The following is a 26,255-nucleotide window of genomic DNA, read 5'->3' as shown; positions in this document are numbered from 1 at the left end:
TCACCATCAAAGTGGGGCGGGTGGAATTGAAAGCCCAAGGGATTGTGATTGTAGATATTGATCGTCGAGAATGTAATCCCATGATGACTCTTGGTACTAATGTTATAGAAAATTGTCTTGCAGAAGTGATTGTTTTGTTGCAACAGGTGGCAGAAAACGCTGGCCACAGTGAGCAACGTGCCCTGCAGAAGGAAATCAGAGCTCTGATGCAGAGACAGCAGGTAGAGCTGACTGGTGGTGAGATTGGTCGTGTCACTGTAAGTGATTCAAACCCCATCGCGATACCTCCCAAGAGTGAAATGTTAATATGGTGTCGAGCAGCCATAGGCCTCAGGGGTAAGGACTACCAGGCCTTGGTGGAACCTGTATATTCAGACAATAGGCCTACTGTTCTGACAGCCCGGGGGGTGGTTGACGTCCGACAGGGGAGAGTGCCCGTACGTGTCCTCAATTGTGGGGAGGAAGAGGTCCACCTAACCAAGTATACCACGCTCGCCAAATTGTTCACTGTCAATAATAGTGTAATACAGACACCTGAACCCTTGGTCCCGTCAAACGTGGCGGAGAACAAAGGTTCTGCAGAGCACTCGAAAGACTGGTGTCGGGAACTGCATGTGGGCACTGACTCCACCCCGTCTCATCAAATACAGGGGGCTTACAGGGTGGTACACGAGTACGAGCAGGTATTCAGCAAACACCCCTCAGATTTTGGGCAGGTGAAAGGGATCCAACATCACATCCCCACGGGAGATCATCGACCCATAAAAGAGAGATATCGCCCTGTACCCCCAGCTCATTACCAGTGTGCCAAGGACATGTTGCAGGAAATGAAGGCGGCTGGGGTGGTGAGAGACAGCTGTAGCCCCTGGGCAGCTCCGTTAGTCCTCGTTAAAAAGAAAGATGGTACAATGAGGATGTGTGTTGATTACAGGCAGTTGAATCGCATTACACATAAGGACGCATACCCACTGCCCAGGATAGAGGAATCTCTGGCTGCTTTAAAATCTGCTAACTACTTCTCTACCTTAGATCTCACCAGTGGGTACTGGCAGGTTCCTGTAGCGGAGGCGGACAAGGAGAAGACGGCCTTCACGACACCAATGGGTCTCTGCGAGTTCAACTACATGCCCTTCGGACTGTGCAATGCTCCAGGAACGTTCCAGAGGATGATGGAGTGCTGCCTAGGACACATGAACTTTGAAACTGTGCTGCTGTATTTGGATGATGTCATTGTCTTCTCTAAGACCTACGAAGACCATCTGAAGCACCTGGCCGAGGTGTTCGAAGCCCTGTCCAAATTCGGCTTAAAGGTGAAACCGTCCAAGTGTCATCTGCTCAAACCTAAAGTGCAGTACCTGGGCCATGTGGTGAGCGCTGAAGGAGTGGCCCCAGACCCCGACAAGGTCACAGTGATCAAGGACTGGCCAAAGCCTAGTGACCTCCACGAAGTCCGGCAGTTCCTCGGGTTGGTAGGTTACTATCGGAGATTCATTAAGGATTTCACCAAGAAGGCCGCACCCTTGCAAAATCTGCTGGTGGGCCAACCAAAGAAGACCAAGGGGAGGAAAACCCCCTTTGATTGGAACGAAGAGCTGGAGGAATCCTTCACCTGTTTGAAGTCGGCACTGACGGGAGAAGAGATACTGGCTTACCCCGAATACGATCAACCGTTTGTGCTGTACACAGATGCCAGTAATGTGGGATTAGGAGCCGTGCTGTCCCAGGTTCAGAACGGCAAAGAAAGGGTGATCGCTTACGCCAGCAGGAAACTCCGTCCCACGGAAAGGAACCCTGACAACTATAGTTCCTTTAAGTTGGAATTCCTGGCCCTCGTCTGGGCAGTGACAGAGAGGTTTAAGCACTACCTGGCCTCCGCGAAATTCACCGTCTTCACGGACAACAATCCGCTAACGCATCTGGATACTGCCAAACTCAGGGCTTTGGAACAGCGGTGGATGGCCCGGCTGTCCAACTATGATTTCACCATCAAATATCGGGCAGGACACCAGAATGCCAATGCCGATGCTCTGTCCCGAATGCCCAATCTACCAGAAGTGGGAGAAGACCCGGAGGCACTTGAAGAGCTGGAGCTGCCTGCCTTCCATCGCCCCAAAGCCACTCAGAACTCTCACCATGTGAAGAACAGGCACAAGAACCAACCGGATGCCACGCTGAATCCCCTGCCCCACCACGGATGGGCAGAAACCCAGGATAGTGACCCCGCGGTCCGTCAGGTGAAGGAACTCTTGACGCAGGCTGGGTTGCACCCTGGCCCAGATGATCCACAAGAAACTCAACAGCTGTGGAAGGGGAGAAGCAAACTGTTTATCCATGATGGCAAGTTGTGCAGGAGGAGCATCGACCCACGTACTCATGAATTGGTGTGGCAGATAGTGGTGCCAAGGCGAGATGCGCCCATGGTTCTGGGAGCCTACCATGATGGAGCCGGACACTTCGGATGGAGGAAGCTGGAGAAGCTGCTCCGAGGGAGGTTCTATTGGATTGGCATGAAGAGAACCATTGAGAAGTGGTGTCGAGAGTGTGGTCCGTGTAGTCTGCGAAGGAAGGACCGTGACAGTCAACGGGCTCCCCTGCGGCCTATCATCACCAAACGGCCGCTCGAACTGGTCGCGCTGGATCATGTGAAGCTGACGCCTAGCCGGTCGGGCTATATCTACGCCCTTACCATCGTGGACCACTACTCCAGGTTTTTGGTGGTTGTGCCTGTCAAGGATCTAACAGCTAGGACTGCCGCCAGGGCCTTCCAGCAGCACTTTTGTAGACCCCATGGCTACCCAGAGAAAGTACTGACCGATCAGGGGCCTGCATTCGAAGCGGAAGTGTTCCAAGAATTCTGCCAGTTGTACGGGTGTAAGAAGATCAGAACTACACCGTACCACCCCCAAACCAACGGGATGTGCGAGAAGATGAACCAGGTAGTAATCGATTTATTGAAGACCTTGCCTGTGGAGGAACGGAACCTGTGGCCGACAAAGTTGCCTGACTTGGTGGATATGTACAACCACATCCCAGTAAGTTCCACCAACTGTACTCCAGCGTACCTGATGCGAGGAAGGTCTAGTCGGTTACCCGTTGATCTGGACATGGGGGTCCTAGTACCCGAAGATACCTCGCCGGAGGCAGATTGGGATACAGAAAGGCAGCGAAGATACCGCGAAGTACAGGAGTGTGTGGAGAGAAGTCTCGCCCAGGCTAGGCAGAAACAAGAAAGGGACTACAATCAACACGCTCCTGCGATTCCCCTGTCACCTGGTGAGCAAGTGCTTAAACGAAAGAGGAGGTTACACAAGCTTGATGACCAATGGGAAGCGGAACCGTATACCATCTTGCCATCCGACTTCGACAACACTAAGGTCTGTCTCATCAGCAAGGACAGAGGGGAGACCTCGACAGCGGTATCCAGGGATCACCTTAAGGTCTGCCCCGATAAGTTGAAAGAGAGGGGCACGGCCCCAGAAATCTCCCCGCCGGTGGAAAAGGAGAAGATGTTCCATACTGTCCTTGGTGACTTTCCCCAGTCCTGGACTCAGATAAATCAGGCCATCGCGGTACCTGTTCTAACGTTTCCACAGCCGGACCCACCAGAAACAATGGTGGTACCAGATCATCCGGGCCCGCAACCTCAACAAGCCTTGCCTGAAGAAACCATGCCAACCGTTGAACCGGCAAATCCTCCCTCTGCTATCAGTGAGCCTGCCGTACCCACTGTTGATAGCAGCAGCTCTGAGAGCCCCAACCTGCCAGTGCTACCCAGACTCACTAGAAGTGTAGTTAGAAAACAGCGCACTACACAAGCGGTAGCAAACATAGCGGGCCCTGTTAGACCAATAGCAACCCCTGCGCTGCGAAGGTCCACACGCAGCACTCAAAATCAAACTCCCCTCCGCTACAAAACTTGGAGGTATTGATAGGGCTGCTATGTAATTGAAAATGTTTGTATGCATATCCTTTTGTTACAGGTTTTTAAATGGACACTAGAGTAATGGACGGTGAATTGCTCAAAAACTTCCACAAGGGGGGCCCCTTTGTTTACCCGGGGTCCCCGCTGTTTCAACCACTGAACTGAGAGTCATAAACTGTGCATGACCAAACTTTCGCAACGTTTAAGAATCCTCACCTCCCGTAAAGGGAAGCTCTGTTATGTTCAATTGTTATGCTATTTCAAAAATTTGTGTGTTTTCTGTTAACATGTATTATTGTTCTTGTTTTCCCAGTCCCGGAGTACTGGATTTAACCGGGGGGGAGTGCAGCACCCCAGAGTCCTGGTTGTTGCAGTGCTGTGGCTCCGCCACTACGGGGAGCTATGGTGCGTCTGATTGCACTAGGGAGTTTCTCTGATCAGGTACACTCACACCACACTTCACACTCCGGCCACCAGGGGGGGTGGTCCTATCTAGTAGGCCACTCCTCACAACTCTGGTAAAACTGGGGGTTGGACAGGAAGACAGGGAGAAGTAGCTGGGAAGAGCTAGTGAGAGGACCTGTCAGGGATGGGATCCTGGCAGACTCCTCAGAGCAGAACTAACCAGTAAACAACGGGAATACAGAAAAGGAGAAATACCAGAAGGGGTCTTGCTGTTAGACCGAGGCAACATCCTTCTGAGGCGCAAACAGTCGGTGGCCGGAACGCCGAGCAAGTAAGAGACTTTAAGTACATTGCAAACCACGGCAGGGCAGCTAACTACAGGTTGGCTGTCTCACTTAACACCTAAGCAGACAACGGAGGCAGCTGTGGGAGAGGGGCGACTCTAGGGTCCCGGAAGAACTCCAGGCCTACCCTGTCATACGGGTGCGTCCTACCATATCAACTGGAGGACGGAGAAGGAACAGTAGAGACAGAAAGAAACAGTTGTGAGGACTATCCCGGGAGCTCAGCAGGGAAGAACTACAACACACAGCGCTAGAAGGTAGATACTGATTCCCACCTGTAAAGAGAGCTCCTGATGTGTCGTTGGACCGGCCGGTCTCTGAAAACCCAGTTAACAGCGCTCTGGACTGAGGTCTCCCACATCTTCAGTAAAGAGGTAAAGAGACTGCAACCTGGTGTCCTCGTTATTTACCGCGACCTGCACCCCACAACTGCACCGCTATACCACCGTTAACAGCACCTATTTGCAACGGACGTCCCCCACTGACAGACAGGGCCACAGACCGGGTCTAGCCACCGTGACAACCCCAGGACTGAGATCCCAGAGGCCCGGCTCCGGGTACCCCTCGGCCCTGCGGCGGTGTGGGGGCGCTCCGCACACTGACCAGCAAGGGCGCTAGCCTCACCACTGCAGATGGTACAAACACAAGGGGCAGTGACAAACATGGGAGGGATAAGGTAAAAACACCACACTTAGCTTCCAGACTCTGCTGCCAAGCTCCACACCGCAGATGACACAGAAACAGGACTCCAAACACCAGAGAGCTGCCACTGCAGAGCTGGACTCCATAGAATAACTCTATCACCAACAGTCAGCTGGTGCATCAGGTGATGATTCAAAGAATGGTGGGAGTGGTCACCACCCACATCAGCTGACCTAGCCACTCTGCACTTGCAGCAGACTTCCAGCAAGGGAAACTGACATTACCCCCTGCTGGTCCTGAAAGAAAAAAAAGCTACATTTAAAGCATAGTGGAAACAGTGCTGCCACAAATCCAAAAATCATCACACATGGTCACATGATCGCTCGGTCTTGTCACCGGCCCCAGAGAATCCTCACAGCATGCTGTGTGTGTGCTGTGAGGATTCACAAGTCTGCAGTCACATAAAGTAACTGCAGACTTTCATATCAAACCTGGCAAATCTCAGGCCGTTTGTTGTGATTCTGCAGTAGCTTTTTAAATGTCAGAGCTGAGTAAGAAGCTGCCGAAGACTAAGCAGCTTTACGAGCATGGAGCCATCTGTCAGAGTTGACCAGACTCAACACAGAGAAGGCAGAGATGGTTTATTGTTATCGCTGCCTTCCAAATTGCTGTATGCATAGCGCTATGTACTGAGTACTGTATTGTGGAAGCAGAAACAATGCTTCATCCTCCTGTCTGAAATGTAAAATGCTCCCTAAATGTCTTTTATGACAATTATTGGAAGTGGGGAGGGAGAGGGTGAAGGGGCACAATGTGTGAAATAAATTTACAAAATGAAAGGAAAGCCTCTGCCGATCCAAATTGCTGTTTTTAGCCTTCCCTTGACAAAAAAAGCTCTTTATAATCCCGCCCACACCATTGATTGGCAGCTGTCTGCCTATGCACAGTGTACACAGAAAGCAGCCAATCAATGGTGGGGGTGGGGTTATACTGAACTCATGGCTATGGAGGACTATAGGCAGAAGTTTTACTGGTCCTCTAGTGATAATCTCCGGCTGATAAAATAGTGATTGTATTAAGGCTAAGCTAAGCAGCCCAGTAAGTGACACATCCATAGCATCAGGGTCTTTGACCCTACATTATGCTGACCTCGAATTAGGTGATAAAAACGTGGTGACGAATTCCCTTTGAGGAAAGATGAGTTCACTGGAAGACCACCCTAGGCCCCTATTATAGAAATAACTGAAGTTTCTCATCTATATGGAGCAGAGCATATGAATTCTCAGCATGTAACCAGCAATACTGAGCGCCTCTGCGCAGTTTAGTCTTCGACCTTATCCTTCATGGGGTAATATTTATACGTATATATCCATCATGTGGTTTCATACCCTTTCCATGACAGACATATACTGTACATCATGCTGTAGTTCCGCGAGATCAGTGGCTGGACGTGGAGCCTTGCTGACACACATAGCCAAGAATCTTCTAAAAGTTGAGGGGATTGGTAAGAAGAACATAAATCCTTACAGTTTAGCCCCTTAGATGCCGCAGTCAATAGCATCTGCAGCATCTAAGTGGTTAGACCGAGAAAGGAAGCTCAGTTCACCGATCTTCGTGTGGGTCATGGCAAGCAATAGTCTACATGGTCGCCATCTTGGTAATCTTGTTCGACGTTGTCAGAGGCTTGAATCCCTTTTTGCTGCTTAGGGCAGCAGGTGAAATAGCCCTTCCCTAGTATGAACTATATATTTACTAGAACAATGCCCCTGCCATCAGAAAGGAGTACATCCGTGTATGGCGTTTGTCCTGGTTTAGAAGGAGAACCCAAGATTTGGAAGTTCATACCAAAGGACCCATCTTGTGCATATGTGGCCTCTCCTGATGTCGCAGTGTATTATGTATACATGAGTAACTTATGGAGTACAATGCTGCAGCCACACGCACTGGAAGAAGCCTCTTAAGCTGTCAAGATGCTGACATTTCTGAGAAGCACTGGCGTGACGTTAACTATTCAGTACGCGTCTAGAACTTCTGTCCTGAAGGTGAACTTCTCCTCGATTTGGATTCGGAACTGAATATCTTTAAATCTTTTCTGTTTTGATGACTAAGCTGAAGTGAGCTAATGATCAGCCAAGAATCCAGAGGATCATTATGTTCCATAACTGGATGCCAAATATATTAATATAATGAATCTATATGCTCCACTCACCTAAAACTTATGTTCCCCCTGCCAAAAAATATATTACAGGATGCTGGGTTTAACTGCAGTGCTGTGGCATGAATTTTAAGTGGCTTTTTTAGTCGTATTTTACCTTTGTGATGTTGCTTATGTCAACTTAGAATGCACCAAAGGGTTATGGATACTGCAGCCAATACAATATAAAGTATACCGGTGTACGGCCAACGTTAGCAGTGCAGTATATCGTCACAATGAATGCATACATGCCGCAGTATTTGGGTGGGCTGAGAGTTATATTAGAACTACGTTATTACCTGCTGACAAAAGCTTTGCTTCTTACACTTATCCAAACTTAACGGGAATCTGTTAGTAGGATCAACCCTTCTAAGCCGCCTATATGGGGATCTAAGTAATATAAAAAGTTGAATAAAATGATACCTTGATATCTGCAATCTCATGTCTTATTCCAGAAAAATAAATGTTTTTCTTATCTGTAAATGAGCTGATAAGAGTAGAGATGGGCAGACCTCTGGATGTTCAGATCCAACAGGTTCGGCCGAATAGTTAAAATATGGTTGGGTTCGGGTACCAGAACATTACCCGGATCCCCTTTCACTTACTTGAATGGTTAGCCTGAAAATCATTACCGCCGGTCAGACAACCGCAATTCCCAAGCTGTCAAATGACAGGGTGAGCCCCAGCTGTGATCGGAGGTATAAAGTTTACCTCCGGTCACTGATGTCAGCTGATGGGACTACTGCTCCCATCAGCCTATGCCTGCTGCCGCTAGTAACAGCGAGAGCAGGCGCGGCTGATGGGAGTATTCATCAGTCGGCGATTGTGCGCTAAATTATTATTTTTTTTAAACGACGTGGGTTCCCCTGTATTTTTGACAACCAGTCAGGCAAAACAGACATGTGTGGGCTGCAACCCTCCTTTGTCAGCTTTATCAAGGCTGGTTATCAGCAATAGAGGTGTCCCCACACCATTTTTTTAAATGATTTAAATAATGTAAAGAAATGGCATTGGGTCCCTCCATTTTTGACACCCAGCCAAGCTAAAGCAGACAGCTGGGAGCTGGTATTCTCAGGTTGATAAGAAGCCATGGATATTGCCCCCTAGCGTAAAAATAGCAGTCCACAGCTTCACAGAAAAGGCGCATTTATTAGATGCACCAATTCTGGTGCTTTGCCCAGCTCTTCCCACTTGCCCTGTAGTGGTGGCAAGTGGATTTCATATTTGTATTGTTCGGTGACATCAAGCCCACGAGTAAGTAATGGAGAGGCGCCTATATGCTTGCTGATTAGTGATGAGCGAACGTGCTTGGATAAGTTGTTTTCTGAGCATGCTCATGTGCTAACCGAGTGTCTTCAGCGTGCTCGAATAATATTTTCCAGTCCCAATGCCTGCATGTCTCACAGCTGTTCAACAGCTTCAAGACATGCAGGGATTGCTTAACACATAGGTGAACACATATTTAAGGTGACGTCAATATGGCTGAAATTCCGCCCACCAGTAGTTGAAACCACGCCAATGTGCAGCCAACCAATGAAATTGATGAATGGGGGGGTTATCCCAGGTGGGCGGGGTTACGTCTGCCGAACTTGGGAATTATACACCCAGTGAAAACCATTAAGAGAATTCAGTGGCTCTCACTGAGGTGTCGGCTCCCATCGTTCACAGCAGCGAGCCGGGTCTTTGTCTCGGAATGTTGCCGAATGACCCATCACTATTAGAGAAGTCTCCAGAAAAATAAACGGACATGTGAACAGCCCCATAGACTATAATAGATAAGAGTGAAAAACTGACATCTGAATGAGCTCATAGAATGATTGGAGGAGTGTTGAGCCAGAAATGGATGTAGTCACTACCCCCAAATGTGTACTCCGAAAAACCAAACTGACCAGCACCTCCTGACAGCGTGAGACAATGTGAACAGCTGCTACTGTGACTGCATTATATACAGTCAAATGTATGGGCTCGTGCATGTGGCCATATTTTCAGTCCGAGTGCTATTCGACAAAAATCGAATCACACTAAGATCTATGTTATTCTGTGGGGCAGCGCACTGTGCACATGATTGTTTTTTTCTACCTCGGACCGAGAAGTAATTGAAGCATACCCAAGTTGGATCTTTGATTCGATTCGCACTCGGCCATGCAAGTCAATGAATCCATGGAAAACATCAGACTGCAGTTGGATGACATCTGACTGCTGTCCGGTTTTCCATGGACTGACAGAATGCAGAAGATGGAGACATTTTTTCTCTATCTTTTCCTCATCCAAGAGAATTGAATCACACCATACTCATAATCAGAGTGTTATTAGCATAATCGACCCTATTCTCTCGTATGAAAGAACATACTCTCGTCTGCACCTAGCCTATGACATACCTATTTAGTTATACTTTTTTCCCTTCTTTGTTTCATTCCTTCCTTTCCCTTTATCTACAAATCTCAGGCCAAGTGGAATTTTCTCCGAATATGCAGGTCAGTAGTCTATGGCTAAATCGAGAGGAGAAAAAAGATGTTCTATAGCATTGGCCTTGGTACGATCAGGTGGTCATAACCCTTCTCTTTTAGGTCTTAATACAAAAAGCACAGGCCTATTTGTGGCACTTCCTAAACTGCAATGTAATCCTACAAATAATGGGAAGTAAATGCCAGGGATTGAAAAAATAAAATATACTGTACATCTTTATTAAATAATCTCATTAAAATAGTAATCAACAGAGATACAGGTGCAAAAACATACTGCCTTTTGCAGGTCAGTATCAAAATGGTGGCTTGAGGTCCTTAATCCAATAAATTACCATATCATAGTAATTCAAGTATATGTATACAGGAGGTTAAATACCTATAAGTGTACCTTAAGCGTATATTATGATACTCAAACGGAAAAACAGTAAATACGTCTTTCCACGTGACAAATTAACATATAAATGACTCTATTCATACATAATACTGCATAAGTGCTTAGTGCATATATTCACATATAAAGGTGACTTGATGAACTGATATGACAAATCTTCCAGGAAGAAGCAAACGCAAAACGCGCGTTGGGGCTGTGGACTGCAGGTCATGTATCAATGTACATGTGCTTTCCTTATCTCTTATGTATAGATACTTTCATATGGGGCTCTTACTCTAGATCATGTCCTTAAACTATCTGCTGCCTTTTATACTTTATAAATAGTCTGCATTGACAGATACTGTCCTATTTACTGGTGAACTTTGGAATCTAGTTTGCACTATGCAATATATAACTTGTTGGAATATGATTAGGCACTAGTCGCTTTATTGATATTGACCTGCAAAAGGTAGTATATTTTTGCACCTGTATCTCTGTTGATTACTATTTTAATGACATTATTTATTAAAGATGTATATTTTATTTTTTCAAAACCTGGCATGTACCTCTCTTTTAGGTACTTATACATTCAGGAAACGTCCTTTTTATCTGGATCCGCAATAGGAATCTGTTTATTTGACTTTAATCTTTATCTAAAGGGAGGAAATATAGAGGGTTCACCATTTATTTCTGGATTTTGATCAAAGACTGTTGAGCATCTTACTGATCCTGACGGTGGAGAGATCATGGTCAGCAGAATGGGCGATGGGGCAGAAGCTTAAGTTTGGATACTCAGTGGTAGGCTGATGTGTTAAATATCCATTTTTTGTTCTGATCTGAACATCTATAACCATCCGATATCTCAATAAAAATATCTGTTAGTTCTTTGCATCACATCTGATAGCTTACGGTTGAAATGTTGACAGATTCCATTTGACACCATTGTTTTATTCCGACAGAGAGCAATCTCCTTACCAGGCTGTACCAGAAAGAAGAAACCATCCATGTTGTGGGCAATGGGTGTATAAACAGCCCACGCTTCCCTAACAGTTATCCCAGGAATCTTCTACTCACCTGGAGACTGGACTCCGCAGAAAACACCAGAATACAGCTAACTTTCGACAGCCAGTTTGGTTTGGAGGAGCAAGAAAACGATGTATGCCGGTGAGTGCCAAATTCATGAAAGGCGAATGTGGTAAAAATGGAATCCAAAGTTTGGTCCTTCGGAACCGGTCATCTGTCAGCCGATATATCACTATATTTTTTATTACTATACAGTACTATTTTTTGCAGGTAGCCTTGTAAACTTCAAAGAGGTTTTCAAACTTCTTCTGTATATTAGTAGAAAAGGAGCATTTCTCTTTTACTTGGGGTAGTTTTTTGTAGAACTTAACGGATATGCAATCTATTGGGGGCTTTTTCGATTAAATGAATGTATTTGGCTTACAAATTAAAAATCATTTTCGCAACTGAATTTCATTAAAACTTTTAGACCGCTTGATTTCTACAGCCTACAGTTGAACTTTGATTTGGTCAAAAGTCAGGTTAAAAGAAAATTCAAGAGATGAGAATTAAGGTTTCCAGACCTCTCCCTCAGAATGAACTCACTGATGGATTCATTATTAGCTCATTCTGCATTATGCTATGTATTTTAACTTATACCCAGAGGCTGTAGAAGCAGGGCCGGCGTCAGCACCTGGCGTACCCGGGCAAGTGCCGGGGCCCTGGCGAGACAGGGGGGCCCATTTAGGGCCGGCGTTAGGGGCAGGCTGCCCGCATGCGGCCCCTGAGGCAGGCATCTGTGGTCCGAGGTGCAAGCTAGAAGAGAGGAGGCAGAGGCAGCACGGAGCTCTGGAACTTTTGCAGCTGCTGGAGAGCCGCCCACAATCCGTCGCCATGGATACGCAGCATAGCAGAGTGACTTCCGACTGTCCAGTGCCTGCAGAATGAGCCGAGCGTCGACAAACAGGAAGTGTGCAGCACCTGCCACCTGGAACAAAGGATCGCGGGGGCCGGGGGGATGCAGAGCCTGGCTGGGAGGACAAGGTATGGGCTCTTATATACTGATTGGGTTGTGTTATATACTACGTTGGCTGCTATAGGCTATGTTGGCTGCAATATACTACATGGGCTGCGCTGCTATATACTACGTGTGCTGGGCTGCTATATACTTCTACGTGGGCTGTGCTATATACTACATTGGCTGCTATATACTACATGGGCTGCGCTGCTATATACTACGTGGGCTGCTATATACTTCTACGTGGGCTGTGCTATATACTACGTTGGCTGCTATATACTACATGGGCTGCGCTGCTATATACTACGTGGGCTGGGCTGCTATATACTACGTTGGCTGCTATATACTACATGGGCTGTGCTGCTATATACTACGTGGGCTGCGCTGCTATATACTACGTGGGCTGGGCTGCTATATACTACGTTGGCTGCTATATACTACATGGGCTGCGCTGCTATATACTACATGGGCTGCGCTGCTATGTACTACGTGGGCTGGGCTGCTATATACTACGTTGGCTGCTATATACTACATGGGCTGCGCTGCTATATACTACGTGGGCTGCGCTGCTATATACTACGCTGGCTGCTATATACTACACGGGCTGCGCTGCTATATACTACGTGGGCTGTGCTGCTATATACTACGTGGGCTGCTATATACTACGTGGGCTGTGCTATATACTACGTGGGCTGCTATATACTATGTGGGCTGCTATATACTACGTGGGCTGCTATATACTTCTACGTGGGCTGCTATATACTACATGGGCTGTGCTATATACTACGTTGGCTGCTATATACTACATGGGCTGCGCTGCTATATACTACATGGGATGTGCTGCTATATACTACGTGGGCTGCTATATCCCACGTGGGCTGTGCTATATACTACGTTGGCTGCTATATACTATGTGGGCTGCTATATACTACGTGGGCTGCTATATACTTCTACGTGGGCTGTGCTATATACTATGTTGGCTGCTATATACTACATGGGCTGCGCTGCTATATACTACGTGGGCTGTGCTGCTATATACTACGTGGGCTACTATATACTTCTACGTGGGCTGTGCTATATACTACATTGGCTGCTATATACTACATGGGCTGCGCTGCTATATACTACATGGGCTGGGCTGCTATATACTACGTGGGCTGCTATATACTTCTATGTGGGCTGTGCTATATGCTACGTGGGCTGCTATATACTACGTGGGCTGCTATATGCTACGTGGGCAGCTATATGCTACCTGGGCTGCTATATACTCCGTGGGCTGCTATATACTACGTGGGCTGTGCTGTATACTACTATGTGGCTGTGCTATGTACTACTATGTGGGCAGTGCTGTATACTACTGTGTGGGCTGTGCTATATACTACTGTGTGGGCTGTGCTATATACTACTGTGTGGGCTGTGCTATATACTACTGTGTGGGCTGTGCTATATACTACTGTGTGGGCTGTACTGTATACTACTGTGTGGGCAGTGCTGTATACTACTGTGTGGGCTCTGCTGTATACTACTATGTGGGGTGTGCTATATACTACTGTGTGGGCTGTGCTATATACTACTGTGTGGGCTGTGCTATATACTACTGTGTGGGCTGTGCTATATACTACTGTGTGGGCTGTGCTATATACTACTGTGTGGGCTGTACTGTATACTACTGTGTGGGCAGTGCTGTATACTACTATGTGGGCTGTGCTGTATACTACATGGCTGTTCTATAAACTACGTGGGCTTTGTTATATACTATGTGGCTGTGCTATATACTATATGGGCTGTTATATGATACGTTGGCTGTGCTATATACTACGTGGCTGTTATATGCTACGTGGGCTGTTATATACTACATGGCTGTGTTATATGCTACGTGGCTGTGCTATATACTACGTGGGCTGTGTTATATACTACATGGCTGTGTTTATATGCGATCATGAATCGTGGTATGTGTTAAAGGGGGGGCCCACTGAGACTCTTTTGCCCGGGGCCCTTAAAAACCTGGAGCCGGCCCTGTGTAGAAGCCAAACAATTCGTAGATAGGAACCCAGTCATTAACTGAAACAGAATCATCTGTGTAGGAGACTTAAAACTGGGTGAGGAATGGCCAAACTCTTGGATCATTGTCTTGCTGCATGTTCTCCTGAGATTTAGCTCATGGATAGATCTCCTAACATTCTCTTAAGAATTTGCTGATACAATTCAGGATTCATTTTTGCATCAATGGTGGGAAGCTGTCCTGAATCAGTTGCAGCAAAACAGACCCAATCCATGATACCACCACCATGTTTCACTGATGATATGAGGTTTTTTTATTCTGTAATGCAGCGTTTCTTCTTCTTGAAACATAACACTTCTAATTAAAAGCATAAAGTTCTATTTTGGTCTTATCCAGCCACAAAATATTGTTCCAGTAGTCTTCTCAATTGTCCAGGTGATCTTTAAAAAATTTCAGAAAGTTAGGGTATTGGTTCATTGGGCAGCTTGGTGGCTCAGTGGTTAGTACTGTAGCCTTGCAGCAATGAGGTTCTAGGTTCATATCCCACCAAGGACAACATCTGCAAGGAGTTTAGATGTTTGCCCCCTATTTATGGGGGTTTCCTTGGAATTCTCTGATTGTGAGCCCCGATGGTGACAGGGATGATGATGTGCTGTGGAATTAGTGGCGCTATATAAGAAAATGAAAAAAATATTCTTCCTCCTTGCAAACTTGCTATACACACCATTGTTGTTCCGTGTCTTCCTGATGGTGGACTCATTATCTAATGTGAAAGACCTTTAGTTGCTGGAAGGTTATCTTGAGTTACTTTGTCATCTCACAGACTATTATTCTCTTTCCTCATGGAGTGACCTTTGTTGGTCAAGCACGTGTGAGGATGGTAATAACAGTCTTGAATTTCCTTCATTTGTGCATAATCTGCCTGAATATGGTTTGGTGGTTTCCATACTCTTCTTCTTCACCTCTTCTTCTGAGGTCCTCAGAAATTATTTGTGACTTGATGCACTTCTTCCGCAAACGTGTGTTCAGTTATTGATAGATCCCTGTTTTTTAAATTAAATAGGTCGCCTACTGATTTTTATCCCATTGATTCAAAACACCAGACAAATAATTTCACCTTCAAATTACATACTCGCCATAAAGGTTCACATACTTTTGCCACTTACAGACATGTGATATTGATAAATTTCCCTCAATAAAACCATGGAAGTCTAATGTTTTTGACTTATTTATTTGATTGTTTTTTCTTGTGAACTTTTAGAGCTTGTGTGAAAATCTGCTGTAGCTTTAGATCAAAGTTAGGCAAACTTTGAAGCCCAACTGTATGTGCAGTGATACTCCATAGCTAAAAACCAAGGATTAAAATAAATAAATTACAATGAATATTTTCCAGCAAAGCTACCGTATATATATATTTCTGCCACACTTCTCTTGGTTAGTAGCATGCTGCTTTCAGATAGGACAACGTGTTGAATTTGTGCACTGACTTCCTCTGGGATACTTAGGATGGTGATCAACTGGGCAATTAAAGGGGTGTTCCCAACTCCAAGCCCCTATCCCAATATTTAGTATGTGTAATATTAATATTAGCAAATATCTCCAATTAGAAATGTAGTACAGTTTCTCAGATTCACTATGTCTCGTTCCTCATGTCCAGGCATTGCAGGACCTTAGGTATCCATGGTTATGACCACTAATATGGTGCGTTAGCTAGTTATAATAATAATCTTTATTTTTATATAGCGCTAACATATTCCACAGCGCAATCTAAATTCCCTATCAGTATGTCTTTGGAATTTGGGAGGAAACCGGAGAACCCGGAGGAAACCCACACAAACACGGGGAGAACATACCAACTCTTTGCAGATGTTGTCCTTGGTGGGATTTGAACCCAGGAGGACCCCAGCGCTGCAAGACTGTAGTGCTAACCACTGAGCCACCGTGCTGCCCTAGTGGTCATAACCGTGGATACCTAAGGTCTTGCAATGTCTGCACATGGGGATTGAGACATAGCGAATCAGAAAAACTATACTACATTTCTAATTGGAGGTGTTTGCTAATATTTTTATCATTTTTATTATTACACCTACTACATATTGGGATAGGATCTTGGAGATGGGAATACCCTTTTAAGGATTATAGTTGGTAAGAAAAAGCCCCAGACTGTAATCCTGGGCTAGATTCTTTTACTAAGCATGTGCACGCCCCACATTGAAATTGCAGGACCAAGAAGAAATACGTTACTTGATATGAAAATCATGAAAAAATGGAAACATTTTTAAAATTGAAAAAATTGGAGTCTGGCTCAACAGGACTGGATTTTCCTTTTCTTTTTCTTTTTCAAAAGAAAATATGGTGCATAAAAAAGAAAAATTTACATGGTCGACATGACCCAGTCGACGCGTTTCAACTGCAGTAAGCAGTCAGTAAGTAAGACTGCCTGGTGCAGTCGAAACGCGTTGACTGGGTCATGTCGACCATGTAAATTTTTCTTTTTTATGCACCATATTTTCTTTTGAAAAATAAAAAGAAAAGGAAAATCCAGTCCTATTGAGCCAGACTCCAATTTTTTCTATTTTCCTTGATGTGAGGCCAGGGCAAGGTCGGTGTGTGAGCCCCAGATGGAAGAGCATAGAGCAACTGGGTGAGCTGGAATTAAGTTTCTCTAAACATTTTTAAAATATCACACTCAGAAATCCCTGCATTTACAGGCCTCGGTTGCTGTCAATGAGGCTATTAACGGTTATCTGAGGAATGTTCTGCCACACCGAATGCACTTGGGTAAATTGTCAAGATCTATGATTAACTTGCATCTAGAAATGCTACAAACCAAGGTGGCACATTTAGGCCAGGCAGGCTCCTCAGGGTAGCACGAGTAACATGCAGTCTGGCGTTGTGTGTAAAAACGGATCCTAGGACAATTTTATAAAAATGGCCGTATCACCGGTTCCACCATTGATCCATTCTTCCCTACAAGTGAAATTGGATGTCACATACCAAGCCTAAGGGGTCAAAGCAGAGTCTACACAAAGCTTCAGAAGTCATTTGCATGAGATTGGGCTACGAGTCAGACGTCCAGTTGCAGGGGTTTTATTTAACTCATACCACCGCTCTGAAACACTATCATGGTGCAGAGGATAATGGTAGTAGAGGTTGGAATGGAGGTCTATCCTCTTCTGTGAGGAGTCCTGTTATTGTTTTGGATGCAAAAATATCTGGAGAATGATTTGGAGACTACATGGGTCACGCCATGAAGATGCCTTCACGAGAGAACGTCACACCAGTCCTACTCCTGGGATTGTAGTGTGGGGTGGCATATTGTATGGTAGTCAGAACCCTGTAATCTTCATTTCAGGTACACTAACAACTCGGTATTACATTGGTTGGGTGGTTGAAATACTGGTAGGGACATTTCTTCGAAGTGTTCTAGGTGGCATTTTTCAATATGACAGCACCAGACCGTATGTTCCTCGTGCTACTGTGAGGAGACTGCATAGCCTAAATGTCAAACAATGGCAAGCAGCATCTCCAGAGTTGTCTGCCATCCAGCAATTTCAAAGGGATGTGGCAGCAGGGGATCTTGATGATTTGCCAATGAGTATTTATCGTAACAGAAGTTCTTCAGTCAACCATTACTAAAGTAATTGAAAATATGCCAAGGAGTATAATTGTGTGGATTTCTGCACTTGGGGCTCATAGTTTGTACATAGTCTGGGTGTTTTGAAAATTTTATTTCGATTATATAATTAAAATGTCTATTGATCCTGTGATTTCCACAATTCCATTACTTTTCTTCTTGGTGTTGTAGTTTCTATGTGTAGGAGTGTCTATACAGTACCATATACGTTAAGATGTTGGCATTGACATACTCCACTGACTTTCAGGTATGATTTTGTGGAAGTGGAAGAAGCTTCAGAAACAAGCACAGTCGTACGTGGGCGATGGTGTGGGCATAAAGAAGCGCCCCCAAGAGTGACATCCAAAAAAAATGAAGTGAAGATCACATTCAAATCAGACGATCACTTTGTGGCTAAGCCCGGCTTCAAAGTTTGTTATTCTCTTGTGGTAAGTTTTGAGCTTTGTTGTTTAGTTTGTTATTCTCTTGGTAAGGAGCGGTATGTTATAAAAACGTTCAAAAAAATCCCCCTTTAATAAACTCAGACTGTGTCAGCACATGAGTGATTGCCGAATCACTTTTGTACTCTTTTGCTGTTTTCACCTATATTGTAGTTATGTTTTACTTTGAGCAGCCTAGAAAAAAATGTTGCTACATGGTAACCGTCAAAAGCTTTTGGTTCCGCCTGTATTTATTACACTACTTCTATGCTCGTGTCTGTGCTAAAAATTGTCATTTCTTTTGTTCTGCCATAGGAGACAAAAAATTAAATTCACAGCATGGCTTATATGTCTCCTTACACAAAGTTAGCGTGAAAAAGCATACTTGTTGCCCTGCAACATTTTCCAAGTTTTTCCATTTTCCACCCTCTGTATGTTTGCCTTTGACATCCCAGCGCTATATAAAAGAGTAAATTAAATAAATAAATATTGGACATGTCTCAGTGATTTTGCCCTGACCACTCGATCTTCATAAAACCAAGGACAAGTGAACAGCCCTATGGACTAATATTGGTCTGAGTGCTATCTGTGTAAAACATAGATAGATCTAGGACCCAAAGAACAGAAATGTGAATGAGCCCTTAAAGATTGTAGTGTGTGTGTCCTGCAGCAATGATAATGTGATTGTCTCATCAACACTAGTGATAAGCAAGTGTACTCATTGCTCGGGTTTTCCAGAGCACGCTCGGGTGGTCTCCGAGTATTTATGACTGCTCGGATATTGTTTTCATCGCCGCAGCTGAATGATTTACAGCTACTAGCCAGCCTGAGTACATGTGGGAGTGGCCTGGTTGCTAGGGAATCCCCACATGTATTGAAGCTGGCTAGTAGCTGTAAATCATTCAGCTGCGGTGATGAAAACTAAATCTCCGAACACTAACAAATACTCGGAGGTCACCCGAGCAACGAGTACACTCGCTCATCACTAATCAACACCCAAATGGCCCAAATTATAGACACAAGTATTTACGTATAAAACATGGTATATATTCATATATTAATGAAACTAGATATCTTAGATATTCATGAATTAAAGGGATGTTCATTTTTTTGTTATATTGGTGGCATATCCTCAGGGTATGCCTTAAATACCTGATAATTCCAGGAATCTACTCCCGTGACCTATACAAATCGGAGATCCTATGAATATTGACTGCAGCTTTTCCTAATGGGAGAGGTGGTTGCTGCTTTCTCAACTTTTTCTGTAACTCACATAAACTTTAACCTCTTGGCGACATTTGCCGTACATTTACGTCACGAGCACATTTACGGTGTAAGGCGAACTCTATAGCTGAGCACATTTTATACAGCGAAGATGACAACTGTGCTACATTGCTGTGATTTCCACACAGCGACATTTATGAGGTTAGCGGCTTCAGAGTTTAGGGGTAGGTTTTATTTCTGACAACTATTCCCCCCTCCCACACACAGCACAATCTTATGTGTCTTGATGGTGGCCTGCCGCCCACTGAAGACAATTATGTCTGCCATGTTACTTCTGAAGTCCAGCCTATAGTTGTGCTTCATAGGGGATAGTTAAAGGCAGATGCAGAGCGTATTTGCTGTACAAATGTGATCCAAGAAAATATCAGCTCACACGTGGATTAATGTTATTCTATAGAGCTTTGCACATGTCTGATTTTTCCTTGTACAGACAATGACCAAGGAAAAAAAAAACTACTTCATAACCAAGTTTGATCCAATATTCGGATCACACTCAGCCATGCAAGTCAATGAGTGCATTGAAAACACTGGACTGCACTCAGCTGACATCTGAGTGCAGTCCAATTTACATACCCTCGCACAATGAAGAAGATGGAGACATTTTTTTCTCCATCTTCTCTTCATCGGAGAGAATCAGATCGCACTATGATCCAAGTTTGATCACAGTCATTTTCATAGTCGTCCTGATTCTTTCAAATGACAAATATTATGGTCCTATGCACTTGCCCTAATTCTGCAATATTGCAAGCTATTGCAGGCCTAAGTCCCCTAAGGAGTCTAATTAATGACGTAAAGAAAAAAAAAGATTTAAATAAAATATAATATATATATATATATATATATATATATATATATAGTGAAATTGGAACAGCACAATGCTCACCGGTGGGTGCCTGGCCTCCTGGGTCGAGTAGTCCACTCCTCCACCCAAATGTATGCAAAAAGAGCAAAAGAAGGCAGCACTCCAAATACTTTTCAAGGTGAAAAAAGTGAGGTTTATTCAGCCCACATCTCTGTGCGACGTTTCGGCTCACACTGAGGGCTTGAAAAAGGCTCAGTGTGAGCCGAAACGTCGCACAGAGATGTAGGCTGAATAAACCTCACTTTTTTCACCTTGAAAAGTATTTGGAGTGCTGCCTTCTTTTGCTCTTTATATATATATATATATATATATATATATATATATATATATATATATATATATACTGTACATAAGAAAAGTTTAAAATGCTCCCTTTTCTCTGAATGTAGATAGCAAAACCTTGGTACTGATTGGGTAACCACAATACTATTACCCCACTTGCCACCGCATCAGGGAAAGTGGGAAAAGCAGAGGCTAAGCCCCAAAATTGGAGCATCTAATGGATTTGCCATTTCTGGGGTGGCTGAGGACTGATGTTCTTAGTCTGGGAGGGGGGCAATATACATGGCACCTTCCTAGGCTATTAATATCAGCCCCCAGCAGTCTGCCTAGCCTTTGCTAGTTATTTTACGGAGGACCCCTCTAATTTTTTTTGGGGGGTCACCCCTTGTTAACAACCAGGAAAGGCTAAGTAAACAGCTGTGAGCTGATATTAATAGCCTGGGAAGCTCCATGTTTATTATCCCCTTCCCGGACTATAAACATCTGCCCTCAGCTGTTGACTTTCCCTCAGCTGGATAATAAAAATTAGGGGATCCCACTCCTTTTTTTTCTTTTAATTATTTATTTTTTACCTAAATACAAACATTAAACTATACACGCACTGTACTAATTATATGTGTCACTGACTTCTATAGCTATGCATTCTATGCATATATATTTATTCTATTCCATTCTGACGCTGTGAATTTTCTGTACTCGGCTGATGAAATGTCGGGTTTCCTATGAGCATTCCTATGGTGCATAAAAATCGGAAGGTACAGGCATGATCCATGCGTCGTTTGATTTTTTACTCACACTCACTGACTTGCATCAGTCTTGTCTGATATACAGAACACAGCCACTCGCAGTATGCTGCGATTGTTTTCTAAGTCCGATCCGATCTGTGAAAAAAATCGTTGATGAACAGGGGATCATCCTCTAATATTAGTCAGAGTGCAATACGATTTTTTAGCGGACTGCTCTCGTCTGTTTTAAATCTAGATGAGTATGAGCCCTTAGGGAAACTTACAGTTTTCAGTTCTGCCCTTGCACCCACTTTTTGGAAAAAGAGACAATAGTAAATGCGGGTCATATGGCTTTCAGGAACTAATGATAAATAATCAAAACATTTTATTGATACAGTCTTGTGCAGATTACAAGCAGAAACACATTAGAAACTCATATGCAGATTTTTCCTGCATATTTTCCACATTTAATGTAATTCCATGGGGGAAATCTGAGCAAAAAACTATGTTGCGGATTTCAAGTACGCGATACATTTTAAGCAGCGTTAGAAAGAAGCACAGTGGGGATGAGATTTCTATAAATCCCATCCATTTTGCTGGACTGTAAGATGCTTCGTGTTTTGTTCAGTCAAAATATGCAGCTTGAAAAACTCACTGAAAACTCATTGTAGGAACATAAAGGGAATCCATCGGCAGGTTTCTCCTGTGTAATCTGACAGCAGCATGATGTAAGGACAGAGACCCTGATTCCAGAGATGTTTCACTTTGTTTACTCGGTGCGGCAGTTGTGATAGAATGCTCAGAATGCTGAGCTATGTATAACCCCGCCCACACCACTGATTGGCAGCTTTCTGAGTACATCTGCCAATCAGTGTTGGGGGCGGAGTTGCACAGAGCAGTTGACTAGGAGGCACGAGCCATCTAGTCCTGTAGTGATAATTTCCTACTGACAAGGATTTCATTGAAACCAACACACAGTAAAATACCTGACACATCGCTGGAATCTCAGATCTCTAGCTTCATGTATATATTATAAAGAAATACCAATATGTCATGATACAGTTTCCGAGTATGCCGCTTGTCCCTGGGCTTATATCCTTAAGCATTGAGTAGAAGGCTTTTATCTTTTTGACACGAGGAGACAGAATCACATGTATGGATTTAATATATTCAGATTAATAGCACATGTTTGGTAAAGTGGGAACATCAATAATAGGGCTGCATCTCTAAAAACTTCTGAACATCCCTCCAACCCTGAGAGGTCCTGTAGGAATGCTCTGCATATGTTCCTTTCCTTTTTACGCTCTATGTTGAGAACTATGAGATTGATGACTTGGATTAGCAAATACTCTGCACAAATCCTAGTAGTCACACAACCTCCATGTCAATCTCAGGTTGATATTTTACTAGCGCTCACATAGGGACAAAATGTGTAGTACGGGATTCGCTAGTCATCATTTATAACTTTATGTGGAGATACATCATTTTTAGACGTTTTTAGGTGCCACAGTTATCAGAAATATATCTACACTCCTCACTAAGAATGAGGAACTCCAGAAATCACGGGATGAATAGTCATGTAAATGATGATAAAATGGAATAAACATTTTCAAAACATTATTCAGTATCGAGTAAATTGAGATAATCAGAAATTCCCACACTAAAAGCTTCGGCTGCTGTCAGTGAGGTTATTAATGGTCATCTGAGGAAGGTTCTGCTATGCTGAATGCACTTGGACATGAAAATCATCAAGATCCGCCGCTGGCAGCGCCCTGTGCAATTGTCGACCAATGGTGCTTGATGGGAGACATGTCTGGAGACTCTGCAGGCCATGGTAGCATGTCTAGGCCACACAGGTTGCTCACAGTAGCACCAGAGGCCTCAGGTTGTCATGTTGTAAATCGGCTCCTGGGACACTTTGGAAAATGGCCGTAACACTGGTGAAATCCAGGTCCCGAAGGACATGACAGGTCCGCTACCAACTTGTTAACCATTCCATAAATATCCAGGCTATAAAATTACGCAAGCCCTTAGCACACTATACTTTGCTAGGTATATCCAGCTTTACCGGATTTCTTATACTTCACCCAGTTATTCCTGGATGAGAATCTTGGGGAAATATCACATTCTCGACCACCTGTTCTGTCACTATCTCACAAGTACTACATTTATGTAGAGCAGCCCTTAAGCCAGGATCAGGGATCTCGACCACCAAAAAGTTTGTAGACTCCATAGCCTGAGTCTATGAGAGACTTCCCTGTGTTTAAGCCTGTCCTACCAATACGCCTAATGTACGAGTGTGCCAGTCGCTTGGTTGGGAATTTGTTCTGCGCCTCTCTAGGTAATGGTGACTGCTACATTGCTCTGGAGAAAGACTGATTTTGGGGGAATCTGAGTCCTACCAATTCACTCAGTATGTAGACCTGCTTCATTGTCCAAACCAAAAAACTTTGTGTGAACCTAGTCTAAGAAAGTCTCAAGCGGATTAATCTTGGAGTGAGATCTCAGGAGAGATGTCCTATCTGTCCACCCTTCTCGGTCAGTTATCTGGATTGGTATTATCTCTGCCTAAACTTATGTAACCCATGATATCTCCAGCCTGAGGACCCTTCTCGCAGGGGATGAACCAGACAGGAGGTCTGTCTGCCTGTACAGATGATCACCACCGCTGCACTCGCTTCTTTCTGCCATCCTATTATATAACCTTCACATATTCCTACATGGTTTGGTGCTCCGTACACTTATATGAGGCTCTTCCTCTTGCTGACTGGCAGCGAGGTACCTGGTGACGCTGCATGAGTTTGCAGGCGCTGCTCCATGGGTGACTTGCCAGAAAGCACTGAGAAGACAGATGGATAGCAGTTGCAATAACAGCGATAATGGAGACAAACACCATACTATGCAAACTATTTATCCTCATACCGTAGCTACATCCCTTCGTGCCTCCACAATCATTTCCCAACATTTCTTGTTTTTTTCTACTGCGTTTTATTGACAAGACCTAGTAAAGTAAGGAAATACTTTTGAGTAATCGGCACATGCAAGGGATGAAGTCGCCCCCAGGACTTGGAATCTAGGGGTGTCCAAATGGTCCCTTTGGCTCATATGGAAAGACTATTACTATTAAATACCCTTGGTACGTCGTGGCCCTGTTGGAGATTTTACATAAGGGCCTACGAGCTTCAAGTTACACAGGAATGCTCAGCTTGGATTTTTTTCACGGACCCGTAGACTTTCATTGTTGCGTTTGGATCAATCACTGTAGAATTCATGACGCTATGTCATGGAGGACTGTGTGGGGTCCATAATACTGTATGGAGGGCTATGTGTGGCTCATTATTCTGTATGGGGAACTATGTGTGGCCCATTATTCTGTATGGAGGACTATGTGTGGCCCATTATTCTGTATGGAGGACTATGTGTGGCCCATTATTCTGCATGGAGGACTATGTGGGGTCTGTTATACTGTATGGAGGACTATGTGTGGCCCATTATTCTGTATGGAGGACTATGTGGGGTCCATTATACTGTATGGAGGACTATGTGGGGTCCATTATACTGTATGGAGGGCTATGTGTGGCTCATTATTCTGTACTAGACTGTGGCTCGATTCTAATGCATCGGGTATTCTAGAATATGCATGTCCCCATAGTATATGGACAATGATGATTCCAGAATTCGCGGCAGACTGTGCCCGTTGCTGATTGGTTGAGGCAACCTTTATGACATCATCGTCGCCATGGCAACCATTATGACATCTACGTCGATACTGTGCCCGTCGCTGATTGGTCGAGGCGAATTCGCGGCAGACTGTGCCCGTCGCTGATTGGTCGAGGCAACCTTTATGACATCATCATCGCCATGCTGTGCCCGTCACTGATTGGTCGAGGCCTGGTGGCCTCGACCAATCAGAGACGCGGGATTTCCAGGACAGACAGACAGACAGAAAAACCCTTAGACAATTATATATATAGATGGAGGACTATGTGTGGCCCATTATTCTGTATGGAGGACTATGTGTGGCCCATTATTCTGTATGGAGGACTATGTGTGGCCCATTATTCTGCATGGAGGACTATGTGGGGTCCGTTATACTGTATGGAGGACTATGTCTGGCAAATTATTCTGTATAGAGGACTATGTGGGGTCCATTATACTGTATGGAGGACTATGTGGGGCTCTTTATTCTGTATAGAGGACTATGTGGGGCCCATTATATTGTATGGAGGATTTTGGGAAGCCCATTATTCTGTATGGAGGACTATGTGGGGCTCATTATTCTGAATGGATGACTATGTGGGGCCCATTACACTGTATGAAAGAGTCTGTATACTTGTTGCCCTGCGACATTTTCCAAGTTTTTCCATTTTCCACCCTCTGTATGTTTGCCTTTGACATCCCAGCGCTATATAAAAGAGTACATTAAATAAATAAATATTGGACATGTCTCGGTGATTTTGCCCTGACCACTTGATCTTCATAAAATCAAGGACAAGTGAACAGCCCTATGAACTATTATTGGTCTGAGTGCTATCTGTGTAAAACATAGATAGCTCTAGTACCCAAAGAACTGAAATGTGAATGAGCCCTTAAAGATTCAGAAGAATACAAATATAAAATCGGATATTCCAGTGCCTAGATTGGTTGACTCCTGAATCTTCAATGATGCAAAAAAAAGTAAC

At 44.4% G+C, this 26,255-nt stretch overlaps 1 protein-coding gene across 1 annotated transcript in view; it reads left to right on the top strand.

Annotated features, from left to right (window-relative positions):
* PDGFD (platelet derived growth factor D) overlaps positions 1 to 26,255 on the top strand; it is a 261,577-nt gene that overhangs the window by 76,559 nt on the left and 158,763 nt on the right. Inside the window, exons 2-3 of the mRNA XM_077298513.1 lie at positions 11,302 to 11,506; positions 18,249 to 18,429. Coding sequence (XP_077154628.1) covers positions 11,302 to 11,506; positions 18,249 to 18,429 — 386 coding nt within the window. The remainder of the gene's footprint in view (positions 1 to 11,301; positions 11,507 to 18,248; positions 18,430 to 26,255) is intronic.

The sequence above is a fragment of the Ranitomeya variabilis genome, chromosome 3, assembly GCF_051348905.1.
Source record: "Ranitomeya variabilis isolate aRanVar5 chromosome 3, aRanVar5.hap1, whole genome shotgun sequence".
NCBI classification, from domain to species: domain Eukaryota; kingdom Metazoa; phylum Chordata; class Amphibia; order Anura; family Dendrobatidae; genus Ranitomeya; species Ranitomeya variabilis.
This window is presented reverse-complemented; position numbering and strand designations above follow the sequence as displayed.